Source organism: Epinephelus moara, chromosome 9, assembly GCF_006386435.1.
Source record: "Epinephelus moara isolate mb chromosome 9, YSFRI_EMoa_1.0, whole genome shotgun sequence".
Taxonomy (NCBI): domain Eukaryota; kingdom Metazoa; phylum Chordata; class Actinopteri; order Perciformes; family Serranidae; genus Epinephelus; species Epinephelus moara.
The window spans coordinates 26,061,531-26,086,403 of record NC_065514.1 but is presented as its reverse complement, the minus strand read 5'-3'; the positions used below and the strand labels follow the sequence as shown (position 1 = coordinate 26,086,403).

Sequence of the window (24,873 nt, the reverse complement as noted above, 5' to 3'; positions counted from 1 at the left end):
TTCGTTATGCATATAATTAAAAAAAAAAAGTTAAAAAAAAAAAAAAAGTTCCATCACAGGAAAGTTAATATTTACATTGAATCTTTCTACAACGTGCTTTTCATTATATATTATAAGTAAAATGTTAAATTAAATCTCTTTCAAGTTATTATTTATTACCAAAACTATAGCTGTGTCCCAATTCAGGGTCTGCATCCTTCGGAGGGCGAATTAATAATTAAGGATGAATACAAAGTGCACCTGCAGACAACCCTGACGTCAGGAGTGACAGAGCGCCAAGATTGTATTTATCATGCCTGCGCATGCGTCAGTTGGCCGGGTGCCCAGCCCACTCTAACACTGTATTGCTCAAACAATCACAGAAGTACAGTTACTCTCGATCAGCTAACAGAGTTGATGAAACTCTGCTCTCTGTTCATACAACAGCGATGAAAAACCTCCATTTCAAAGATTACTTCTGGGTGAGTCTGTAGTGCCGTGTTTTGAGTGTATTTATGCATTATTATTTTTGATACCAAATTTTGGTCGAAAAAAGTAACGCTGCCTCGTAAATTCAGTCATAAAGAGCATGTGTTTTGCCGAGTAACGTTACAGCTCATTTCTCTCTTTGGCTGTAGTTTCTCTTTACATTCAAATTGAGTTGTAATGGGACTTATATATATTTATATACTTACATATACTTATACTTTATATTTCGTATATTATGTTTCGTCAAGTCCTGTATTGAACATGTAACTTAAGTAAATGTATGTACACACTGTACCAAAAGTACTGCAGATAATTGACCCCTAATGTTACACCGTCACATATTATGTTAGCCTAATGAGTTATTGTTACTGGTGCATTAATGTGTCAGTTACATTTTATTATTGTGCCATTGTGCTAGCTATGGAGCTAATTTTAATCTACTTTATATACTGTTAAGTCTTTTAATCTATAGCGATAAATGTAGAGGATTCAAAAGTAGCTACAACACAACAGTAGAAGTATAAAGTAGTATTAAACAGAAATACTTGTTTAAGTTAAGTGCAAGTAACTTAAATTTGTACTTAATTACATTCCAACACTTGCTTTATGAAAAAGTAAATTTCCCCACAGACTCTTGGATAATTTAATAAGCTAAACAGTTACATGGACTTGTATATTTTATATAGATATAGAGATAGAAAGTCAGTAACCTGCTGGTTTTGACATCTATGGTGAAGATGATTATAGGCTGTTACCCTCAGCTTATCTAAATCACGGAGAGGTACAGTTCAAAACATCAATTTACATCTCTGTGTCAGAGACCTTAATGTTTAAGCGTTTATTCATGTCTGTGTGTCGTGTTGTCCTGGGAACGTCAAGTTTAGACACAGCCTGTCTGTCTCACAGAGTGGTAAAGGAGGTGGTGGTGAGGTAACATAAGCTCCTTTGGATCTGTTAGCTGTTTTGAAGTAATACTGTTTGTATAAATCTATGTGATTTCTAAAACTAAAGAAGATGGACAAAATGAAGTATTTTATTATATGTTATTGACAGAACACTGACCTAACCTGCACTGGTGGCTATGATGCTATCATCCAGTACCTCAATGATGGCAGGAGGACATGCAAGGAGGTGGAGGAGTTCATGAAAGCCAGGTAATGCCATGATCTAATGATGCAAAAATATTTGTTTGTTAGTTATTGCTATAGCCCAGGTCAGCAGACTGATCACTAGTTCTAAATTATTGGCCAGCGTACAAACAAACCTTCTCTTCTCTTGATATAATCATCAGTACTGCAACAAACTTTAACTGTATTTGCAAGGTTTGACAGAGTCATATGAAAAATGAAAGCTGAGAAAGAAGAGGAACATGAATTTAAGACTTAACAGAGTCATTATTCCGGGAAGCTGTGGTTTATTAGTGAGATGAGTTGAGTAACAACATGATAACATTTCAAGTGTAGGTAGACAGAGCAATCAAAGACAGCAATTAAATACAATTAAATGAATCTCTGCAAGGCTGACGTTGTTTATGAGTGCACACTCAGATGCACAAGAAATCATAAAGTAGACTTTAGTGGCAGTAAGGTCAAAAATGAGAGAAGGAGCAACATGAGTTTCACTAACAGCATAAATGTTGGATGAAGAAATGACAACTTGAGTTTCCAAAATATTTTAGCATGTTGTATGTGGTTGGACTGTCATATGTACAGTAAGTGGGAAAATAATTTCCTTGAAATAGCGTTCAGTCTGTCAGTGTTTTGGTATTAAAGCCGCTGTATATAGAGGTGGCATTGTCAGTCACACCAGTATCTATTTCTGCACACTACTGCATCGTGGTAGACCAGCGGAAATAAATTCATCTTAGAGGAGGAACAGAAAATGTTGTTCTTGCCTACGGTGCTGCAGCTCTTTGTAACAAGTAATGCTTTGTGAAGCCTCATCTAGATACTTTTTTTTTGTAACTGAGTCATACAAAGTTTGCCTATTTGAATTTTGATTTCCTTCTTCCTCATGCGATAATTTATCTGTGTACACACACACACACACACCAATTGATAGCCAGGCAGTAACATTTGCATAGACTGCAGTACAAGTAAAACAGAAAACACAGTTAAGGATATAGCAAAAGAGGATATTACATAATAACATAACTAAAAGTTTCCCTATGTAACAATGAAAAGCCCTTTGAAAACCATGAGACTTCCCAAAAAACTGTAACACACACCTCAGTGTCACACGCATACCCAAATCAACAGCTGTTTGAAATATTATTTTATATATGAAATAAGAAAACAAATATAGAAATCAGTTGAGGTATGTGTACACTTTAAAATCTGAAAAAAATAATAGGAAACCAATTGCTTTAAGTCTTGAGCAATGTCAACTTTATATATAATTGTTGAGTTTATGATATAAACAAAATAATAATCCAGCTTTTTTGTGCTTACTTTATTTATCTAAGTCAGTCAGTTTCCTAAATTCTGCTGAGTTAACACAGCTGTTTAGTTAAGTCAGAGTAACCTGGTGTACTTAAGTTGGTATACTTAAAAAGAACAAGTTAACTCAATTATCATTTTTAAGTTGCAACAACTTTATAATATTAAGTTAATACAACTAAAATTTAGGTAAATTTGACAATTGGATATAAAGTCAACATAACTTAAGACTAATAGTTATTTATACTTGCCCTTTTAAAGGCATTCAGTTGCCTAGATTTTTTAAAGTAAAGTCAACTTATCAGATCTTGGTGTATAGAATCACTTCACTTTTTCGTTATTTGTTTTTTAGCTCTTAAAACAAGCTTAATTCTCTCCAAGTTAAGCTGATATTAGCAGATTTAATGGTGCTGTGTGAGAACAGGTGGGGCAGCTTGCTGAGCATTTCAAAGCCTGAGTCCTGACACTCGTGTCAAACCTGTCATACAGATGCCTGTGAGTCCATGTATAGGTGCCACTTTTTTAGCTAAGTGATAGTAATGTTGCAGAAGTAGCATATGCCCTAAGTTTTTGCTCATTTGTAGAAATGCATGTAAATATTTGCACCAGATAGTACGCAGGCACACATGCAGTTACACAGAAAGCCCTTATTGTGTGCTCTGTCAACTGCACCTTGTTATTTGAGTATCTGTGGAGTTCCTGATTATGCAAACGCGATAAAATGATAAGGAATTCACGTCATTAAAATTAAAACGAGTCCCAGCAGCAGTTATTTCCTGGTTTTCTTGTTGCCTTGTCTTTATCCATACATGTATGAATGCTTATGATTTGAACTGATATTTAACAGACAGTGAGGTTGTTTTTAATCTGTACTCGTGTAATGCTATGTAATTCATGTATGTTTATATAGATGCACTCCTGTCATAAATTCATATTTGACGTGAATTTATGATGTCGGTTTTTAAAAATGTCCACAATCCAAGTTGTGTGTATATGTAAACTAGCAATAAAGCATTGCCTGTCACGGATGTCATGTAAATTATTTAGCAGTTTATCGGATAAAGGGTTGCCCTGTTCGTTCTCTCATGTTGTTTGTATCTGGTTGTTTCTCTCAGGGCATCAATTGAAGAGAGGTATGCCAAAGATCTCCTTGGTTTGTCCAAGAAGGTGTGCGGACACAATGAGATGAAGTAAGCAACCACTGTGCTGAGATGTTATTATGTGTTTAAACCATATCTATTTACAGTAAGACAGTAGTAGTTTGGATGCAGAAAGAAAAGTGAAAGCGGGGTCTGGTCACCAAGTGTGGGAGAATTTTGACTGTGGTTTACAGCTTAAAAGTGGAAATGAGGTTTCTTAATAATGTTGTTACAGTCAGTGCATCAGTGTTGACATGTTGCTTTTGCATCAGCAAGTCCAGTTCCCAATCTGTCAGCGGTCACATGATCCGTGTGACTTTGTCTCTGTTGTTTGTTTCTGAAGAGGAAGAGAGGCGAATGGGGGAGGATGACACAGGGAACCTTATGTACTTATTACTTTCATCTCTGTTGCATTTACTTAATTAATTAAATTAGGGAAGTACTGAAGTGTCAGGTGACACAATAATAAATAACTCTCTGCCTTGTTATCCCAACTGGGTTTCTTTATACTTTAATTTTTTGGTCAGTATGACTACTTTTACTTCTTTACTAACTTTGCTGGCGCATTGCTATGCTTCTTTAAATTACTGCAGTCGCCAGCAGGTTGTAACTCAGGCCTCCCACATCCAAGAGTGTGTGCGAAGAGCAAACAAAACAGCGATCCACGCATACAAATTTTACTAGTGGTCAAAAACCCCACAGGGTAGTGTCAAGGGTCTTATGGATGGACTGGAATTAAAATGTGTTCTAATTTTATGGAGATTTTGTCATGTGTTAAATGCCTCTGTAATCTTTTTTTCTTATGCATTTTAAGCACATTAAAAAGATCCCTGGACGTGTTCAAATTACGTAAGTGCTCAACATTTATGAGTCTTAAAGAAGCTGTATACGACATTCAGAGCACATCTATGATTCAGAGTCGGATTTACGCTGTCCGCGCACGGCTCTAACAGATGAAGGTGGAGGTGGCTGAGCCGGCAGCTAGCTTCTAACAGTGCTAACAGTGCCAGCAGGGCTAACCGCAACAGTGCTGACAGAGCTAACAGTGTTAACTTAGGTGGGAACTGAAGGGCAAGTGCCACGCTACACACAGAAGGTGTTATCAGCTAGCTAGTTATACTATTTATTGGCTAGCCAGTGGTATACACACACACACACACACACACGCACACACACACACACACACACACACACACACACACACACACACACACACACACACACACACACAGGGACTCACGTGCACTACACACATACTATTGGACCAGCCACCACAACAATGAACAGAGAGGCTCAGATCACAACACACACAAGGAGCATGACTTTATCCTCTGCTCAGGACACCATTACTCCATTATATCTTCACATAGCAAATAGATGTTTGCTGCTATATTAATGCTCTGGATGTCGTATACAGCTCCTTTCACAATACTGCCTTTCAGCTTTGTTTCAGTTTACGTTTTTGGTGTAGTTCAGAATATAAACCATGTTTTTACCCCTGCAGAGACTGAACATGTGAGTCTGTCACACTTACAACTGGCGCAGAGCATGAGGGAGGAGGCCAAGAAACTGGAGGACTTCAGAGAAAAACAAAAAGAAGCAAGGAAAAAGGTTAGCGTTTTAATCAGCTCTGTGATGTACCGAGGTGACAACCACAGCATCTTTGCATGCTTATTGACAAGATATGCCCTGGTCATTTCAGATAGAACAACAGATGGATGTTTTCCACAAACAGAAGTGTTCACAGTTCAAGAAGACAATGGATGTAAGTATGAGAATACAAAGTTAATTATTACAGGCTCGACACTACATGAATTCAAGGGCACTCTCCGACTTTCCCCTTAAGAACTTTTCTGTTTTGTTTCCTTGTACTGGTTTATTGATAAGCTGAGCTGATTAGCATGTGGAGTGTTGTCAGTAGAATCAAAGCCAAATACTGTCATCTATATTCAGAAACTGACAGCACCAAGCTTATTTTATTCTACTCTTGATTTGTGTCAGAGGAGCTTCGGTTGTGTTGTGTGAATAGCGAAAATGTTTGTCCTATCCCATTCTTCCTCTTTGGTGGGGGGAAGTTGTGTTGACCAGTCTGGGAAGTAAACCACAGGGCGGCATGTAATACCATCAAAAACTGATGCCAAAAGAAGAAGTACTTGCCATGCAACATTTAAATGAAAATGAAAAGCCCAGAGGAAGAGAACACCATGAATCCATTGAGCTACTTCATCCAGCTCCGCCAGTGCTGCTGTCTTAATTTACGTATTTCCTAAAATGTTTGCCTTTATATCATTTGTGATGTGCAATAAAAAGCTTTAATGCTAACTGTGGTGCTGTCCCCAGTCAAAGAAGACATACGAGCAGAAGTGCCGAGATAAAGAAGAAGCAGATCAGAACGTGAACCGAAACACCAACACCAACAACACCAAGCACATTGAGAAGGTACAGCGAAAAAAAGTTCACCTTCTCACTGATGGAAGATTACATGTTATGACAAAGGATCAATTATAAACTTGGAACATTATTTTTCTCCACCTTTGGATTAACACAACAGTTTAAGTATATTTCACCTATTGCTTCTTTTCTTTGTTGTATATCATTGTAAATATATTTGAAAACAAACAATGTAAAGACATCACATAAGGCTCTGAAAACCTGCAATTGGCATTTTCCCACTATTCTCTCACATTTTAAAGACTAATTAACCTTAAAATTAGGCAACAATGATTAAAGTTGTTAGTTACATCCCGATGTAAACCCCATATTATTGACCCAATGAAGGGTAACGGTTAGAGGATTAGGCAGTATTATTGAAGGAGCTGCATACGACACGCTTCCTTCTGCGTGGGGATTCGCTTGGCAGGTGTAGTTTGGTAGAAAGAAAATAGTCCCTATATGAAACTGCTCACAACACGGTCTGTGAAATATCTTGAGTAACCGGGTCATGGTTTATGCAAAGAGACATTGCTGCTGAGTTTTTCAAATGTATTATTTTGGCGCTTTGAGCACCACAAGCCGAGTGCCATCTAGTTCTATTATACTGGAGAGAAGGCAGACATCTCTACAGCTGATATCTCCAACACTCAGCAACTCACACTAAAACAATCTAAATTGATAAATAGCACCACAGGTAAAAGAAAAAATACGTAGCTTTCATTTTAGGGTGAACTGTCCCTTTAAGACACAGGTGTGTTTGCCCCTTGATATGAAACAAGTAAGCAGTGATGTGCAGAGAAAAAATATTAATAATAAAGTAGAAAACAGATTCAGTGATTTCTATAGCATTGATGGAGGTGTGTGCTCTGATGACTCCTATCATGCTGACATAGGTTCGACTCTGTAACCTTACAAGCACTCATTTCTGTATTTGTTATTTCAGCTCTTCTCAAAAGCACAGCAAGCAAAACAGAATGCAGAAGAAGCAGGTAAGTTTAAAAAAAACCTGCTGCCGACATCTTTATCACATTATTTGTTGGGTGCTTTAGGGTTGCGTGGACTGGACTGCATTTATGGAACACTTCTATCAAGACTGCTTTCCTGACACACATAACCAGCCTGATTTCAATATGGCTTAAGTGTGAATACTGTGACACAGCACATGAGGGACTACAGTGGCTCATGATAACTAGATTTATACTGTTTGTACTGATGCATGTGTTTGATTGGCAGACAGGTTATACCATCAGAATGTGACCACAGTGGGAAAGGTCAGAGATGAATGGATGAAGGAACATGTCAAAGCCTGTGAGGTGAGACTTTATGGTATGATTCTAAAAGTTTGAATTCATCGCACATCACGTGAATGAACTGAATGTTTCTGTTGTGTTTTGCATAACAGATGTTTGAGAAACAGGCAATGGAGCGTATTAACGTTCTGAGAAACACAGTCTGGACTCACCTCAATCAGCTGTCCCAGCAGTGTGTGAACAGTGATGAGGTAAAGCCCACAGCTACGGTCACATTAAAGCTGCTATAATCAATATTTAAACTGCTTGTCTCTATGGGTTATTGTTAAGCTGTTAAGCAGTCAGCAGACACACACAGCAGGTGACCGCCTGGTGAACAAAATGAAGTGTTTAGCAGCTTTAGAACCTGATATTTCCCTCCCGAGTTGATGGAGACCAAAAACAGAGTTTAAAGGAGAGCGCATGCTGGACCAGGTGGACACAAATGTTACTTTAAATGAATGCTAATGTGGCTCAGTGTCTGCTAGATGTAAAAACAGGCACTGCTTGCTAACACTATATCAACATTACAATGTGATGATACATCAGTTGTGTCTGCAGCTTGTTCCACTGCCAAAAAGTGGATAAAAAAAAGGAAGTAATGCAGGTTTAAAGTCACCGTGCCCTATCTTACATATGCCACAAAGCACACCACAGTGCAAAAGTGATTGATAGTTTGTCACTCTCACAGCCAGCGCACATGCTGTGTAAGTAGCAAATATTTTTGTGCACATCTGTATACCCATGGGCCTGTACATCTTAGAATGAGGTGTGGTCAGGCGCATTGTTGGTGGATTGCTATTTTGAGGCAGCAGAAAGTGCCATTGACTAACAAAAACCTGGTCTTAAGTCAGAATGTCTGAGATTTTCCGGCTAATTAAAGAGCGCATTATTCAGATAGTTAGATGCGTGTACATAGGCGGATTCACAACACGCGTACTCTCTGCGTCTTACACACACAGGAGCGCATAGATGGTTTGCATGTGGGTGAAAAATGATTGGGGCGCCCACTAGCTCACCTGGTAGACTGGGTGCGTCATGACAAAGGCCATGTCCCTGCCTCAGTCAAGTTCTGTTTCCTTTGTCAAGTTTAGAAGTGCAGTTTTTAGTTTTGCTGCGTAAACCCCCACCATATTTGCTGCAGCGACTTTACTGCTCTCATTGTATTAGTCTCAGCAGAAAGCTTACCAAATCTGTCATGTAAATAGCAGTGTGCCAGGTTCAGCCACACCTGGCTTTTACAGGGAATGGAAGGTGGCACTCTGATTTGCTGACTTCATGTTACACCCAGAACACACCTATGATTACTTAAGGGACTAAATACAACACCTTTGCCCTTTGTGCCTTACTTAGCGCCCAGATTATGCACCATTTAAGAAGCAAAGTGGAGTTGGACTCACACTAAATGCATTTGCGCTATGACCTTTAGACCATGCGCTATGGATAGTTTACCATTATGTTGTGTCATTATAAAACTCACACCTAAGTTTCTTGGAAACCTCCAAGCATATCTATAAAAACATTGCTTAATTGGACTCTGCTCTTGTTTTTACTGTCTGTGTGTGTGTGTGTGTGTGTGTGTATAGCTGTATGAGGAGGTGAGGAAGTCACTGGAGCAGTGTGATGTCCAGGAAGATATTGAACACTTTGTAAACCTCAGACGGACTGGTGACAAACCACCAGGTAAGTTATCAGAGACATTCATTCACAATACTGTGTCATTAACAATTAACCAGTGCTGGAATGCTGAGAGTACACACACACACACACACACACACACACACAGTAAGGTAGTCATCAGACAACACACAAACATGCCCTATGTTATCAGTTGCCTGTACATGTGAACACGATCTGCCCTCCTCTCTGAACAGCTCCAGTTTTGTACGAGAACTTCTACAGTGGTCAGAGGTCTCTAACTGGAGCTCCACCCTGCTCTGCACCCACTCGACTGCCTCCACCCATCACCAGGTAAATCAGAGGAGGCTGCCACCTGCCTGTTTATCCATCTGTCCTTCCATTTAGTATTTCAACCACTTTTTGCCACATTTTCAGAACACTAACTGACTCAGTGTTTACCTTGTTTTCTGAATTGGCAGGAGGGGGCCGTTACCTGATCCAACACCCACCAGTAAGGGAATGTTTGTTTTGTTTTGTTTTTTTACTTAAAGGAGCAGTGTGTAGGATTAAAACTATGTTTTCATCAGTGAATAATCATCTGAAACTATAAATCAATCAGTCATGATTCAATCAAATAAATGTTTCTTTTAGCTTAGAATGAGCCCTTCATATGTGCATACAGAGAGGGTCCTCTTCAAAGAGTTCGTAATGTTGCACTGCCAATTTTCTACACTAGCCCAGAACGGTTCCAATGAAAGTAGCTAGCACTAGCTGCAAAAGTCACCCTAAGTCACTAGATGACATCATACATACAGTAGAAAAATCCACAACAAAGAATTTGAATTGCTTGAGAGCTGTGGTGCTCGTAGTAAACCACTTTCTCATGCTTCCAATCTAGACAGCGAGAGCGTAGGTAACCATAGAGACTCACCAGAGCTTAACTCTTACTTCTGCGGTGAGCAACATCTACCCCTGTCGCTCGCCTGCTGACTGCCTGCGCATAACACAAAAGGAGAGAGGGGTAGAGACCCAAAACTGTTGGCAGTAGGGCTGTAGCTGACCAGAATTATGTTAGTCGAATTAGAAATAGCTATTCAAATACACATACTTAACTTTTCATTCTGTTATTTCTGTGTAGAGTATAAGAGTTTGATAGGGGTTGTTCAGGGTGACAGCAATGTTCGCGTAATATATTAAACAAGCCAAGCTAGCCCTCCATGATAATGCGTGCTAACTGCGCTAACAACAGATTGGAAATGTGCAACCTTTTTTGCCGACACTAGATACCAAACAAAAGCCAGAAACTGTGTCATATAAAGTTGCTGTGAGGTGTAAATTCACTTTTAAGCAAAAGGCAGAAGATAATGTTATCTCAGAGCCTCTCTTGCTCTGGGCAGTGGCCTCTGTCTCACTCAGACTCACCCTGGGTCTGGGTCTGCAGCTGCCTGTACCAGCGAGCAGTGGAAAAGCAAAGAACGCTCACTCTGCAGCTACATCTGGGAAACAAAACGTCACCAGAAGTACACTTCACTCTGAGTAACATAAAACAGACAAAAAAATACTGCTCGACTGAGGGGTGTCCGACTGATGATAAAAAACTGACTTTCAGGGGATAGCCCTAGTTGATTTAGAAGAGAGGTAGCCTGCGATTACTCTGAGCAGCATGCATTGGAGGTAATGACAATATATTTCTCGCTTTTCCCCTGGTAGTCTAAATAAGTACCTACATTTGTCGCTGGTTACTTTTAAAAAATAAAGTTGCTAAGACGTTCTGAAGAGTCGCTAAAGCTAGTGAGAAAGTTGCCAAGTTGGCTACATTGTGGACAAACCAAACACTATCTTCATAGACGACACTTAGCATTTTTACGTTACCTGAAGGCCACCATAGGTTCCTCGATGGGAGGGGTGAGCAGCCACTAAATCCTGCACACTGCTACTTTAAATACAGTACATGATGTGTTGCTTGCTAGGATGATGTAGCTGAAGATGCATGCTACCCAGTGAACATGAATACAAGGCCTCCATGGGAATGATGTCACATTTACACTTACATCTTCTGATAGTGTGTGTGAAACAAAAGGTATTTTCAGTGGTGGGACTGAAGCTCGTGGCTTCATTATCACCTGCATGGCTCCTGCACGCGACTGCTTTTCATATTTAACCACCTCATGGTTTTGATCTTTGCTTTGATTGCAGGCGATACAATCTACTCAACGGTGCAGGACGCAGGGTACAGTGTTATCCAATACTAGCACACGGATCTGATGAAGGGGGAGTTATTGTACATCCTGTGCAGTGCTGGCTGGAGCTTTGTAATGGACACAAAGGTCACACAGGCCTCATCACTTCCTCCTTTGTGACTTCCTGTAACGATAAGTTCGCTCTAGATGGAAATGAGTGTCATAGGGGTGTGCATACATATTTTTGGGTGAGGTTGTGTGGTATGTTGAATATATCACAGTGTTATAAATGGAATAGTGTAGTCATTATTTTATTCTTAGGTTCTTGTGTGTATTTGTGTGTAAGCAAAAGTAAAATCAAGACTTTTGCTCAGTATTTTGATTTAAAAAAATGTAAAATTAAATCATAAACATAAAAAGTGCCATCCAGCTACTTTCTGTATAAACTTAAGTCATTTCCACTGTCCAGATAACAGATATAGAGCCTATTTATTATGTATATATTGTTCAAGGCTCTATCTTCCACATAATTGCATCTTAATTTATCTTCAGTTTTGTATTTATTTTTGTGGATCTTTACTTTTCTCAATGTTTAAACAGAGATTCACAACATAAGATCACTTATTGTCTGCTAACTTGTTTTCATTTCCTCTTTGATGTGAGAGAAGCAAGTCAGCTGACAGAAATCTTATGATTGGAAGGCTTCACACACACACACACACACACACACACACACACACACACACACACACACACACACACACTTATCCAGCGTACAAAATATGGATTCTTCTTATGCCTTGCCATGAAAGTCCTGTTCTTTGACACAACCTTCATTCTAAGACTTTGAGAGTCTTGCTAAGTTCATGTGCTGATCAACAGGCTTATTTTCTATTGTAAAAGAGTTAAGTTAGATTCAGGTGTATGCCCTACGTTGACATTCAAGTAATTTGTGTGAAGATGACATACAATGTTTTCTGAATACTTGAGGATTGTTGGAATTTTTTGCACTTTGATTTTGCTGTATTTATGTCAGCACAAACTGTGACTTCAGTTTGAAACTGCAGGGGTAGAGAGGGAGTAAATGGCATCTCGCTGTGCAACTGACCTGGTGTTGGTTTAGTATAAATGAAGTTACTATTGTTCTCAGCATTTGAAGTATGAAAGTTTCTCTTTCAACAGTTGCATCTTCAACTTAGTTTTGCAGCCTACATTCACACCTTCTATTTATTACTCATAAAGTATTTAAGGCATTACTGTTTTGAGTTCAACCATGACGCAAAAGCTTCAAATAAAAATGTGTACAGCTTTATTTCCACCACATTTGGCAACATAATTTTCTATTTCCTCCTCTCAGATGCCAGCATGTATTTTTGCATTTCATATGATACAGTCCTCCTCAATGTGAGTTAGAGTTCCGGGTGATCATCAGTTCATCATAAGGAAGCCCACACCTGTCTGTAGGCAAATACAAGAACGTATAGGAAGCACTTTGTCCCCAGGTCCACTGGACACAGAGGTCTGTCTATAGTGTAGGAGAAAGTATGCAGGTTCTTCAGGGGCAATCAGATCCTTTGGCGGTCCGATATCACTCTGATTTGATCAGATCCAGAATCAACTGGATGGTCCTCTCACCTACAGCAGACACATAGGTAACTCAGCTTGATAAAAATAAATGTATCTCCTTGTAATGAGTAGATCAACTGAAAACCCTTGTATCTATTCATTTTTGTCGAGAATGGTACATTATACACATCTTTTGATGTAATTTTTCAGGTTCTGAAGCATAGCTATGGACCCATTAAATAAACATATTCATTTTAAATTTATGCTGCTTAAAAAAAAGCCGTTTGGCGTATTGTGATGCTTGCGTTTACCTTCAAGATTCATCCTTGGGTTTGCCAGCTTCTTTTCAAGCAGAGAGTCCATCAGCTTCCTCAGGTGTTTGAAGATCACACCAATCCGTACAGGAGCCTTAAAGAGCAAACAACATTGAATTAAATAAACCTGAGAGATCCACTTTGACTTTGCAATGACACAACTGCTGCTGCTACAGGAGGGGATAGAACAGGAAAGGGAAGGGGCACCGAAAGTCAACCCCTCTGACCTGGAAGTGGATCCATCCGTCTAATGTGATGAGCCTCTCTCTGTGCTGTATATCAATATCACCTCCAAACAGCAGCAAGGGGAAAGGAGGTATCAGAGTGGTGTCTCGCAGGTAGATCTTTGTGTACTTCACCTGGGGACAAACATTCATTAGCACAAATGTGACTCAGTAATGAGCAGATATCACACACTCTGTACTCATACCTTCTCCTGGTACAGCAGCCAGCCGTGAGTCTGCAGGTTTCGGTTAACAGATGAGGGGTGGACCTGAGCCTTGCCCTGGGGCGTCTCCACTGTGCAGGCCACTCGCTCGAGCACATCCACAGAGGGGGTGCACAAGACCCGGGCCACGCTGTCGTAGAGCCCCGCAGTCAGCACTGCGTTCACGAAAGAGATCTGCTGCTTGGACAGCGCCGTTATCTGCTGCTTGGAGGAAGAGCGAGATGACCAGAAACCCACCTGCTCCATCATCTTCATCAGCTCATGCTTCACACCCTGGATAGGAGATAAAATCAAACACATGGCATTAAACAAGAGGTGGAGGAGAGGTAATCTAAATGTATGTATGTGCGTGTGTTACCTCTATTGTAATGAGAGCTGTGCGATTGAGGAAGTGTTTTCTACAGTAGGCCATTTCTGCTCTCTGTCCGTCACTCTGTGAGTTCTTCCACCTGACAGTGACAGGTTACAGAAAAATAGGTCATCAGAAAAGAGAGGGAGATACGGAGCTATCAATATTTATAACTTCTAATATATATATATAGATCTTTTAAACACAAAGAACGCAATCTGACACAAGTAGGGACAAAAGGTTCTATAATAATTCACCCAGCAAATGACCACTTGTATATAAATGACTCATTCTGTTATACTGTATGTTGAATTCATGAAGAAAACTTTTTCTTGTATGTCTACAGTGAACGAAGAATCCCAAAACAGAGATAAGTCCTGATAAATTGAAATAAAAGGAGTTGAAGCTTAACAACAGCAAAACTATACTAAAACATCTGTTTACAAGCTCTCACACAACTTATACTGTATAATCTAAGTCTCATTTATCCAGTCATGTGCTCAGTACTTCCCAAACAGACAGCCCATTCTGACAGGGAACTGAACAAAAGGTGAAACTTGTCTATGCTCTTTGCAAAGCCAGACTGCATTGACAAAAAGGTCATTTTACCTCACTAAAAACAAGTGCTTCATGTTTACTGCTGCCTTGATCAGTTTGTGCAATATTATGACTTTGGTGAGTTGGAACTAATCCTTTAAAACATCAAAATCACAAAACAAACTACTGATTGAAGCAGTGGTAGACCAGCAGCCTCTGTCTTCTGCAAGGTAAAATTGCTGTTATTGTCAATGGAGTCTGGCTTTGAAGAGAGCACAGATAAGTTTCACTTTTAGTTCAGTTCCCTGTAGGAAAGGGCTGTCTGTCAGTGAGGTACTAAGCACATGACTGGATAAATGAGGCTTGTATTATACTGCACGTTGTGTGAGAGTTTGTAAACAGATGTTTTACTATAGTTTTGCTGTTGTTAAATATGGCCCCCTATGACTTCAATTCATCAAGAATTCTCTTCACTTTTGGATTCTTCGTTTATTGTGGAGGCATGTGAGAAAAAAAGCATTTTCTCCATGAATTCAATGTAACACTGGGTGAGTAACTGATATACAAATGGTCATTAGGGGGTGAAGTATTCCTTTAAACAAAGGAATTTTGACATTTTATCATATTTTTGTCTGTATTCCTGAGCTGCAAATAACTACAATATCTAGTAAAGTAAATAAATAACAGGGGCTGGATCCAGCATGCACAGTTTACTGTTGTCCCAGTCTCACTTGTTTTTTTATAGATGTATAATGTCTCCTGATAGCCGGCTACCACATACAAAAAAAAATATAACTATGTATAACTAATATAACTCTGTCAGGCAAGAAAATTACACTCAATACCTGTTTAAATTAAATTTCAGACCTTTTCATGCCTTCTGAATGTTTCGAGGGAACATAGTTCAGTGGTTTTTAAGACTTTGTAAAAAATTTGATTTGTACTCTTCTTTTATTCTGCTACTCACAGTACTGCAGCACTATGGTTCAGTTCGCAGGCCACCAAAGCCTGGATCCTCATTAAAACTAGCAGTGACATTAAACCAATAATGGCATGTGATCAATCTGAGAAGCTTTTAAAAATTCCAAATATATCCCTTAATGGCCGTCTACAGAGAAGCTTTTAAAAGTCCACACCCCAGATATGCATTGTATATGGTCAGGTGATCCGAGTTGGCCAATGCCAGGGCAGCTTTGGCCAGGTTGGCTTCATCCTTCCTGTTCATTGGTGTGGAGAAGGGAGACTTCTCTGAGATGGCTGCTGCGATGGTTGCCTGAAACATATCTCATTAATATGTAATGTATGATAGTGACATAACATAACAACAGTAGTAGTGACAAACGGAGATATAATTCTCATGCAGTTAAGATGAATCATAGAGTGTTTGTTTTCTGGGTAAGGAGGCAGTGGGACGTACTATGGGCTCCAGGCAGCCGAGGATGGCTCCATAGATGAGCATCTTGCCAATCTTCACATTGACTGGAAGACTCGCCAGGTGGTGTCCCAGAGGGGTGAGGAGATGACTGTCGGGGTGACATGCACCGATCTTCCTCAGCAGGCTGACGGCATTACTGACCGACTGAGGCTGAGGTGCATCCAGGGCTCGGCTCAGAAAGTCCTCCGGGGAGCCGTACTGACATTTCTACCAGAGAGAAAAGAGAGGGGAGCGAAGGACAACTTAGACAGAAGCTTTAATAATGTTTCCATATGTGGTAGAAAGCATTGTATAGTATAACTGTTTGAATTTGTGTGAATATCTATTCCTGTGTCTGTATGACTGAGTACAGATTATATACCATAATATGAAGGCAGAGCTCCTCCAGTGGGACCCGTAGTATCTCTGGAATGGAGTAATCCATGAAGCCGTCAAACCTGAGGTCAAGAGGGTCAAACAAGAGCAGAACAGATCAGCACACCCTTTATAACTAATATAACTAATTTTCGTCTTTCTGCTTTGTGTTCCCATTCCCATCTCTGCATGATGAATAATGACCTCCATACCTGAATTTTGGGTACAGCCTGAAGCAGAAGCCGCTTCGGACACGTCCTGCTCTGCCCTGCCTCTGGAGGGCGCTGGCTTTGGAAACAAAAGTTTCCACCAGAGAACTCATCTGGCTGCTCTCATGGTACCTGAACGAAACAGCAGACTAGAGTTAAAGTTCACTTATGTTTGCCATAACTCAGATTATTAGCTATGCGGGTGGTCTGGTTCTAGGCATGGGAATGCCAGTCTTTCCACCGCTTTGGTTCAGACTGAAAAATTTCAACTACTATTTCAATGGATTGCCATTAAATTTGGTGCAGATACCCACTGTTCCCAGATAATATAGACTATGGTGAGCCTTTGACTTTTCCTGCAGTGACACCATGAGGTGTACATGAATAACTACTGCAGTGCCTGTTCCAAACACACAAATGCTTAGCCTCCATCAATGCTGCTGGCAGCTTTCTAAAAAATGCTACCTTGGGCCCTTAGCGATACAACTACCATGACACAGTTGTGTCCCCTAGCAATGGATATGTGTCATTTGCTAACAGTTAGCTATTTGGAATAAGGCCTTTTCCGAGAACAAAGGTGTTCATTCCAAAAGTTACAGCGCTGATGCATGTAACACCTGCAGTCTCTCTTTGTTCATCGGTTTTTGAATGTGCTGTAGTGAGCCACGGAGAGCGAGCTGTACCCAGCATGATGTTCTGCAGTGTAACAGTTGTCAGGCGTCCTCTCCCATGTGTCTACATAACGCACTACCACTAATTATGTCCCATAGATCTGAAGAGCTTGCACTCAACGCAGCATTTCCTCAAGTCCTCAGCAATATACCTGCCAAGTGTGAAGTTGGTCAGATGAATGGTTGTCGAGAAAAAAAAGGACAGGCAGACATAGACTCCATGTCCAGTTAAGTAAGATGGATTTTATCATGTGCCATCAGGTCAACATTTCAGTTTGTCTAGAAAATGTCAGTAGTTAATTATTACACTTGCTAATACCCTCATGTTAGCATTGTCATTGTGAGCATGCTGACATTAGCTTTTAGCTAAAAGCACCAAGGTACCAGGTGCCAAGGTGAGTCATAGTATCAATCCATAGACAGATAATTGGATAAGACACTTTTTAATGACTTACTTATTTTCCTTAGTTTTTCCAGTGTCGATGACAAACACAACGTCGGGAATAGTCACACCGGTCTCAGCAATATTAGTTGACAAGACGAGCTGAAAGAGAAGCAAAGCAGAGCAGTTGGGTATTTCAGGACTTATGAAAACATTTGCTCAGTCAAATAACATATTTATCAACATTTTCATTTAAAAACAAGCAAAATAATTGTATAAAAAAGTATAATAATAGTTTTACTGTAAGATGATTTTAACAGAAATACAGCTCCATAACAAGAACTTTCTTGAATCATATTACATATCCTTCATTGTTCTACTTTCTTATTCCTCAGTGCTTTATTATACCACATTCAGAAGTACCTTTCTGACTCCAGCAGGTGGCACTGTGAAGGCAGAAGCCTGGTCCTTTGATGAGAGAGTCGAGTGGAGAGCAACAATCCTGTATCTGAAAGGGCCGGTTATAACTCACAGTGAGGCCAATGAAAATAGGTGAAGGTAAAAGTACAGTTGTGTGTATAGCCGTTGTGTGTTTAGTGTATGACTATTATGAGTGTGTACTGGATTATATATATTGGATTATTGTTTGTGAACGTCACCTGTTTTTGTCCCTGAACCTCTTGTCCGAGGAGAGCAGGTCGTAGAGCTGCTGGATGTGAGCCAAGCCGGGCAGGAACACGAGAACGGCTCCGTTCAACTCTGCAAACTGTGGAGATTTGTCTGGCAGAGTGGAAAAATACAGAAAGTTAACATGCAAGACAAACATGTATAAATGTGTACGTAGTGCTGCCTGAAACAAGCACACTGATGTGTTGTACCTAGGTAGTCGATGAGGTCAACCATTAAGTCCATGTTGATCTTGTTAGGGTTCATGTACTGCAGAACCTGTCGAGTCCTGCTGCTGAAATGGTCAAGATCTGGACCCAGGTCCCAGCCGGAGGAGTCTCTCACTATCACCTCCTGGGACAAACAGAAATGGGTTACATAAACAGATAACACACCACGACCACTTGTTACTGCTGCAGAGAGCCAACGTTACCTGGTGCTGTAATGTCTTGCCACCTTTCTGTGTGACAGAGATGCTAACTTCCTCTTCTTCTTCGAGAATTTTTTGGCTGTACTCCGAGTCCTTTTCCAGGACGTACCCCGTCTGCTCCACTATGTCTTCTAAGTGGTACACCTAGAAACAAAACCAAAGGAGCTTTATAAATGTCACAGGAATACATCTGTGATGGGACTTAATGTAAAAACAGACCCATGTTATCCCTGATATCTACTTCAGAATCCTTCAATAGACAAAAGGATACTTAAAGTTTATTCTGTGAGCCAGTAAACACAAACTAAAACTCCTCTTACCTCCACTGGGAAAGTCCTGCCAGGGATGCTGATCACTGGGCAGCGGTTGAAGTAGTTGGAGAACTTGTCACAGTCCACCGTGGCACTCATGAGGATCAGCTGCAGGTCTGATCTCCTCATAACGACATCTTTCAGGATGGTTAATAGGAAGTCTGACTGGACACTACGCTCATGGACCTGAGAGGATGAAGGTGAGGAGGAGGTGGGGTGAGACCAGACTTAGAACAGACTTAACAACCCGGGGCCTCATTACAGAAACTTGCTATGTCTGAAATCAAATCTTATCTCAATTAAGGGTGACATTTAGGATATTTTACAGATTTCTTAAGTTTAGATAAGACAGGATATCTGAGATTGGACATGGCCTTGAGTTTGGGAATTGCTTCTGTAAAAGGGTTAGGATAGGATTTTTCATTTCTTTGAAACTTAAGTTAAAATAGGACCATCAGTTTGGGTATTTTTCCATAATGAGGCCATCGCTGTCTTGTTAGTCACATGTACGTATTTTGTTGACTGAAGGTCTGTGGAATGTTAAGGATTGGATCAGAGAACAAAGCTGATAGTGATGTCTTTGTTTATGAGACAAACAGAGGTAAAAATTTAGCAAAAAAAAAAAATAAATCCCTGACAGCATCCAAATGCATGCACCCGAGGGTGGAAAAGAAACTTTAAACATGACCTCACACAAGGTGCCAAGACGATAGTGTGTTTGATGAGGAACTGTCAGTACCTCGTCTACGATGATGTGCGTCAGGGAGCTGAGGTGTTTGTCATGTTGTAGTTTCCTGAGCAGAACTCCAGTGGTGCAGTACAGCAGGCGGGTCCACTCCCCAGACTGATTCTCCATCCGGATCTGGTATCCACACAGCGACGACTGAAACATGATTTCAACATGATCATTAAAACAGGTGACGGTGCATCCTATAAGCATACTTTATTGTTTATACAATAATGAAGCAAATGGTTTCAGATTAAAAGGTTTCTTTGTAAAAATGTATTGTCACCTTTGATCCTGGTCCATCCTCGCAGCCCAGCTCCTGGCTGACCCTGCAGGCCAGGCTCATGGCAGAGATCCTGCGTGGCTGAGTCACCACGATGTTGCAGGGCTTCGCCTCTTTGCCTCCTGTTAATAGCTCCTCCAAGAGGAACTGAGGAATTTGAGTACTCTTTCCACTGCCTGTCTCACCAGCCACCACTACCACAGGATGGCGCTGCAGAGCCTCCAGGACATGGTGTCGGTGTTGGAAGACAGGAAGCTGCTCTCGCTCTGCCTTGAAGGTACAGTAGGATACTTGTTCAGTTACTTGGGTTCAGTTCATGCATCTCTAAGAACAATGTTTTCAGTGTATTTACCTTCAGTTTTTGGGCCAGTGAGGACTTCTTCAGCTTCATTAGGAGCTCTCTGGATGCCTCAAGTGCTCCATCCCTCCTCCCTCTTTTCTCACTCTTGTCCTCCAGTTCTTCTCCTCTGTCCCCGATATCAAGACCAGCCAGGTTCTCCCAGGACTCCTCAGGCTCTTCATCCCCATCACTGCCCTGCCCCAGCTTGCCCTGGGATCCAGACTCCTCCCCTTTGTTCTGGTTCTGCTGCTGTTTGAGTCTGGTCAGAAGCCGTGAGATGAACTGGTCTCGAGGTTTGTTGGCAGCAGTGCGGCTCTCTTCCTGCTGCTGCTGCTCGCTGTCTCTCCACTCCAGCCACACATCTCTGTAGGTTGGAGGAAGGAGCTGGTGCACGGACTGAGAGCGAATGGGAGTTAGTTATTAGAGGATAATTAGGAATCAATAAAGATTAACTGGTAAATGTGAGTTCAAGCAGCACAGAAAACCTGTGTTATCCACTGCTTGGTGGTTACGTGTATTACCTGTCCTTTAACCAGGTTGTAGAGTGCCAGAGTGGCTGCCAGATGTTGAGCCTGCATGCTGTCCTCAGTCAGGATCGTTGGACAAACTTCAAGAACATCGTCTGTCCTTTGAACACGCACCCTGGTGGGTACAAGACAAAGACATCAAATCAATAAAAAAGATTTGATGGGAATAAATGCCATGAAAAGAAAAGATGCAAATAAAGTACAAGTATGTTAAATCTGTACTTAAGTACAGTACTTAAGGAAATGTAATTCATTCCATTGCAGTATCTTTGTAGTAAGAGCACTATATTCAGTGGAATGTATGACAGTCTTTGTCAGTCTTTACTCACTTGGATCTCCAGTATCTACCAGCAGCAACCTTTTGAAAAGACGGTGGTGGACTCTTGGGCAGGTTCTTTCGGACCCAGTCGATGAGGAACTGTTTGGGAGACTTTCCTGTCCAGCTGCGAGCCGTGTAGTCAAAATCGCGAATGTCCTTTGGCTCGTTCTTTTTCACAACTGGAACTGGAACAAAAGGAAAATGTCTGTCATCATGAATTTACATGGCATATACATGGTCCCATCACATGTAGAGGTAGGTTCTAAGGAGGAATGTGGTTATTAGAGCGAGTTAGGTTAATCTACATTTTGTGTAAAGTAAAAAGACAGTATTAGATTCAGTGTTAGGTTTAAAGATTTGTTACTTTAGAGATGTGAACTCTTGAAAAATGAAATTAGATAAAAAGTTTGAGGATATTAAGACCTCACAAATTCAAATTTAAGACAATTAAATGACCTTTAAGGCCTGATATTTATAAAATTGAATTCAAGACATTTCAAGGCTTTTTAAGGACCTGCAGAAACGATGGTTATGTTTTATATTTACTACATCCTGTAAAACACTTGATAAATGACTTTAACTTGGCTCAGTTGGTGTGTATTAGTGAGATGAACCTTTCTCTGCAGGAGGGGGCTTTTCAGCTTGTTCAAATAATTTAAAGCCGAGATCCTCTTTGTCCTCCCTGACAGGAACTATCTTCTTTTCCTTTTGAGGCGCATCTACCACTTTTATAGCTGGATTGAACACGGGGTGGGACTCCAGCTGCTTCATTTCTAGAAACAGAAAATATATTTGTTCCATTTCAGTGAAAAGTGAGTTATAAGAAATGATTTAATCTCTGCATTTGTGAGTAAAAGCATCCTCACCTTGCTGTATGATGCGTATCCTGTCCTGCGCCATCCTCTGGCCCGCCTTGTCTCCTTTTGTCTTGGCTGCAGCTGCCATTTCTTTTGCGTCATACAGTTGAGCAGTGAGGATCAAATATCTGTCATTCTACACAGCAACAACACACACGTTATTAAACCATGCCACATACTCAGTGACATTTACTACATTATCACAGCTTCATACAATAGCTGGAAAGAAAAGACAAATTTCAGAGCTGAAATGTGGTAACTTTCCATAGGTTACAGGAAAAAAAACAGCAGTTTGATATTTTAGGCTTATTTGCTTTCTTGCTGAGGGTAAGACAAGAGAACTGATACCACTCTCATATGGCCTGTTGGCCTAGCTTAGCATAAAGAGGGGAAACAGCTAGCCTGGCTCCATCTGATAGCGACTAAATCTATTCTTTTACTAAAAAAAAAAACAGAGATCTCATCTTTAAGTTGCTTTGATTTTACTTACTGGATCAAACTTTTCGTCCAGTTCAGGATTGTGTATCTTCTTCCCTCCTTCCTCTTCCTCCTCCTCCTCCTCCTCATCACTGCTCTGCTCGGCATACCTTAAGATCCAGTCCTTCATGGTTGCAGCCTCATCCTTCTCTGTTGCCTGGCACACACCAAAAATCTAAGGTTCAATTTACAGTACACATCTTTCGAGCCAACAGACACTTGTAAATAGATACACAAACCTTGGTGGTCTCTTTTCGGGTGTTGTTGGGTGCTTTAGGGCTGGGTACTGCAGGTTTCTGCTGAGCAGGAGGCTGGAACTTGGGCCTGCTCTTCTGATTCTCCTCCTGCATCTGCTGGGCAAAACCTTCGGGCAGCTCATCTAGAATACAGACAGTAAATTGAGAAAGTCAGTTTCATCAGCTTAGTGTCCTCATAACTATATGGTGATAGCATCTAAATGACTGCTGACGCTCTATTACCATCTTTAAGGTTGAGGCAGAGCCAGTCGAGAGCAGAGTGGAGATCCCCTCCGTACAGCACACTACTCTTCATCGCCTCCTCAATGTGTTCTCTCTTGAAGTTGAACTTCTGCAGAGCTGTGTACAGATCCTGCAGGCACAAACAAGACAACCTGAATGCAACTTTCTATGTGTGTGTATTAACCGTGAAGAGTCAGAGTGATGATTTTGTCTTTACCAGCAACTTCTTGTTGGTAAGCCTGCCTGATATGGGCCCTTTGTCGCCGTTCTCCTCTCTGAAGTCATTGATCAGCTTGATGATCTTCTTCTCCAGGTCAGCTTGGATAGCAACCTGTGTCAGTGGGTCAAATCCCATTCATTATTAACAATTTGTGTGTTTTTCAGCGTGAAAGCACACTGGACAACATGGGTGAGATTTGTAGTTGAATAAATAATGGACTGTTTCAGTATTTAGTATATTAATATGTTACAAGCCTATAAAAACAATGCACAACAACAATAAATTAGACAATTAAGTTACTAAACCAACAACTTACTTTAAGAATCGACTTGTCAGCAACTCCACCTGTGTCAACCTGGGCAGTGTTGGCAAGACTGTAGGTCTTTGGAGCTGGAGGTACGGAAAGAAACAGAATTGTGTCACTTTAAAGCACTGTGTGTTAATGCTGAGCTAGATTTTATGCTCTTCTGTCATCATAATGTTTCAATGAACTTTATATTTAAGATTTCACCAGGGATGTTTTGACACACACTGTCATGCAGATTGGGCTGCACCTATCAACTGTTTTCATTATAAATTAATAAAGATGCACTCTGTTGATCACGACATTAACTGTTTAGTCTGAATAATGTCTAATGTAAGGGTAACTGTTCATCACAAGTTACCAGTTTGTTTTCATATCTGACAAGCTGCAAACACTCAGCAGCAAGGTGTCACAATATCAAATGAATTAAGGTAAGAGAGGCACATTTGTGAAGCTGGAAATTTTTGGTATTAAATTACTTACATTAAGAAAACAATGACACAACTATGAGGTTCCACGTACACACGGTGTTGTAAGGAAATATGCACAACCCTACACTAATGCATATGACAAATACAATGCAAGCATGAGTAAGTCACTAGTTCACATACAGGGTTGAACACACCGGTTTGGAAACCTCTAAGCTCCAACTACAGCCTAAAATTGACCCTATGAACACCTTTTCAGCGTCCACAGTGATGTTTCTGACTCTATAAGCGGCCATGTACTACCACCTTTTGACTTGTTCTCTTTGGCTGGTTTAACCGGCTTGTTGCTTGCTGTCTGTTTCTTCGACTCCTCTGCCACGCCGTTCCCCGCTACAGCTGTACCAGTCCTGCCCGCTGCTGCTGCTGCCGCCGGGGCCACCGGAGCCGAGCCCTGCGCCGCTGATTTCTTCTTCTTTCCACCCATTATGTTACCAAAACACTGCCTGTCTGCGGCTCCTCTATGCGGCTACGTTACGCCAAGACATCGGCTAAGTCTTGAAATGTTGTTATTCTGAGTAGATTGGAAAAAACCCAACGCTAACGTGTGTTTCTCTCCGTTTTCATGTCAGGCTGGTTTAACTTTTGGACAACCCAGTTGCCGTACCGGAAGTAT

General features: G+C 40.7%; 2 protein-coding genes across 3 annotated transcripts; one reads left to right on the top strand and one right to left on the bottom strand.

The window, feature by feature from the left end:
* The first annotated feature begins 332 nt into the window (after nt 1-332).
* Nucleotides 333-11,986, top strand: pstpip2 (proline-serine-threonine phosphatase interacting protein 2). Of its 2 annotated transcripts, XM_050053926.1 has the most exons (14): nt 333-461; nt 1,522-1,622; nt 4,022-4,096; nt 4,860-4,894; nt 5,550-5,656; nt 5,748-5,810; nt 6,386-6,484; nt 7,422-7,467; nt 7,712-7,791; nt 7,881-7,979; nt 9,354-9,450; nt 9,642-9,738; nt 9,867-9,898; nt 11,584-11,986. In XM_050053926.1, the coding sequence occupies exons 1-14, from the start codon at nt 429-431 to the stop codon at nt 11,637-11,639; spliced, it is 1,020 nt and encodes a 339-aa protein (XP_049909883.1). In that variant the 5' UTR covers nt 333-428; the 3' UTR covers nt 11,640-11,986. The 2 variants fall into 2 exon arrangements, with proteins under 2 accessions (XP_049909883.1, XP_049909884.1); XM_050053927.1 differs by lacking the exon at nt 7,881-7,979.
* Nucleotides 11,987-12,334: 348 nt separating this feature from the next.
* dhx29 (DEAH (Asp-Glu-Ala-His) box polypeptide 29) lies at nt 12,335-24,870 on the bottom strand. The gene is made up of 28 exons (XM_050053924.1): nt 24,507-24,870; nt 23,785-23,858; nt 23,466-23,579; nt 23,249-23,378; nt 23,009-23,148; nt 22,783-22,926; nt 22,302-22,428; nt 22,050-22,208; nt 21,446-21,620; nt 21,111-21,231; nt 20,602-20,985; nt 20,253-20,519; nt 19,979-20,122; nt 19,249-19,425; nt 18,932-19,072; nt 18,711-18,852; nt 18,492-18,612; nt 18,256-18,340; nt 17,906-17,994; nt 16,783-16,911; nt 16,578-16,653; nt 16,199-16,423; nt 15,918-16,054; nt 14,254-14,344; nt 13,878-14,168; nt 13,675-13,806; nt 13,445-13,541; nt 12,335-13,202 (listed from the first exon to the last, which is right to left on the bottom strand). Exons 1-28 carry the CDS (start codon nt 24,682-24,684, stop codon nt 13,156-13,158), a joined length of 4,137 nt encoding a protein of 1,378 aa, XP_049909881.1. The 5' UTR covers nt 24,685-24,870; the 3' UTR covers nt 12,335-13,155.
* Between the last annotated feature and the right edge of the window lie 3 nt (nt 24,871-24,873).

Coding starts and splice junctions, on each gene's coding strand:
- pstpip2 (XM_050053926.1), top strand. CDS start 429: ATGAAAAACCTCCATTTCAAAGATTACTTCTGG. Junction 7,980..9,353: donor AGTGTGTGAACAGTGATGAG/GTAAAGCCCACA, acceptor GTGTGTGTATAG/CTGTATGAGGAGGTGAGGAA. Junction 9,451..9,641: donor GACTGGTGACAAACCACCAG/GTAAGTTATCAG, acceptor CTCTCTGAACAG/CTCCAGTTTTGTACGAGAAC.
- dhx29 (XM_050053924.1), bottom strand. CDS start 24,684: ATGGGTGGAAAGAAGAAGAAATCAGCGGCGCAGGGCTCGGCTCCGGTG. Junction 16,654..16,782: donor AGGCTGTACCCAAAATTCAG/GTATGGAGGTCA, acceptor TCTTGACCTCAG/GTTTGACGGCTTCATGGATT. Junction 13,807..13,877: donor GGCTGCTGTACCAGGAGAAG/GTATGAGTACAG, acceptor GTTTGTCCCCAG/GTGAAGTACACAAAGATCTA.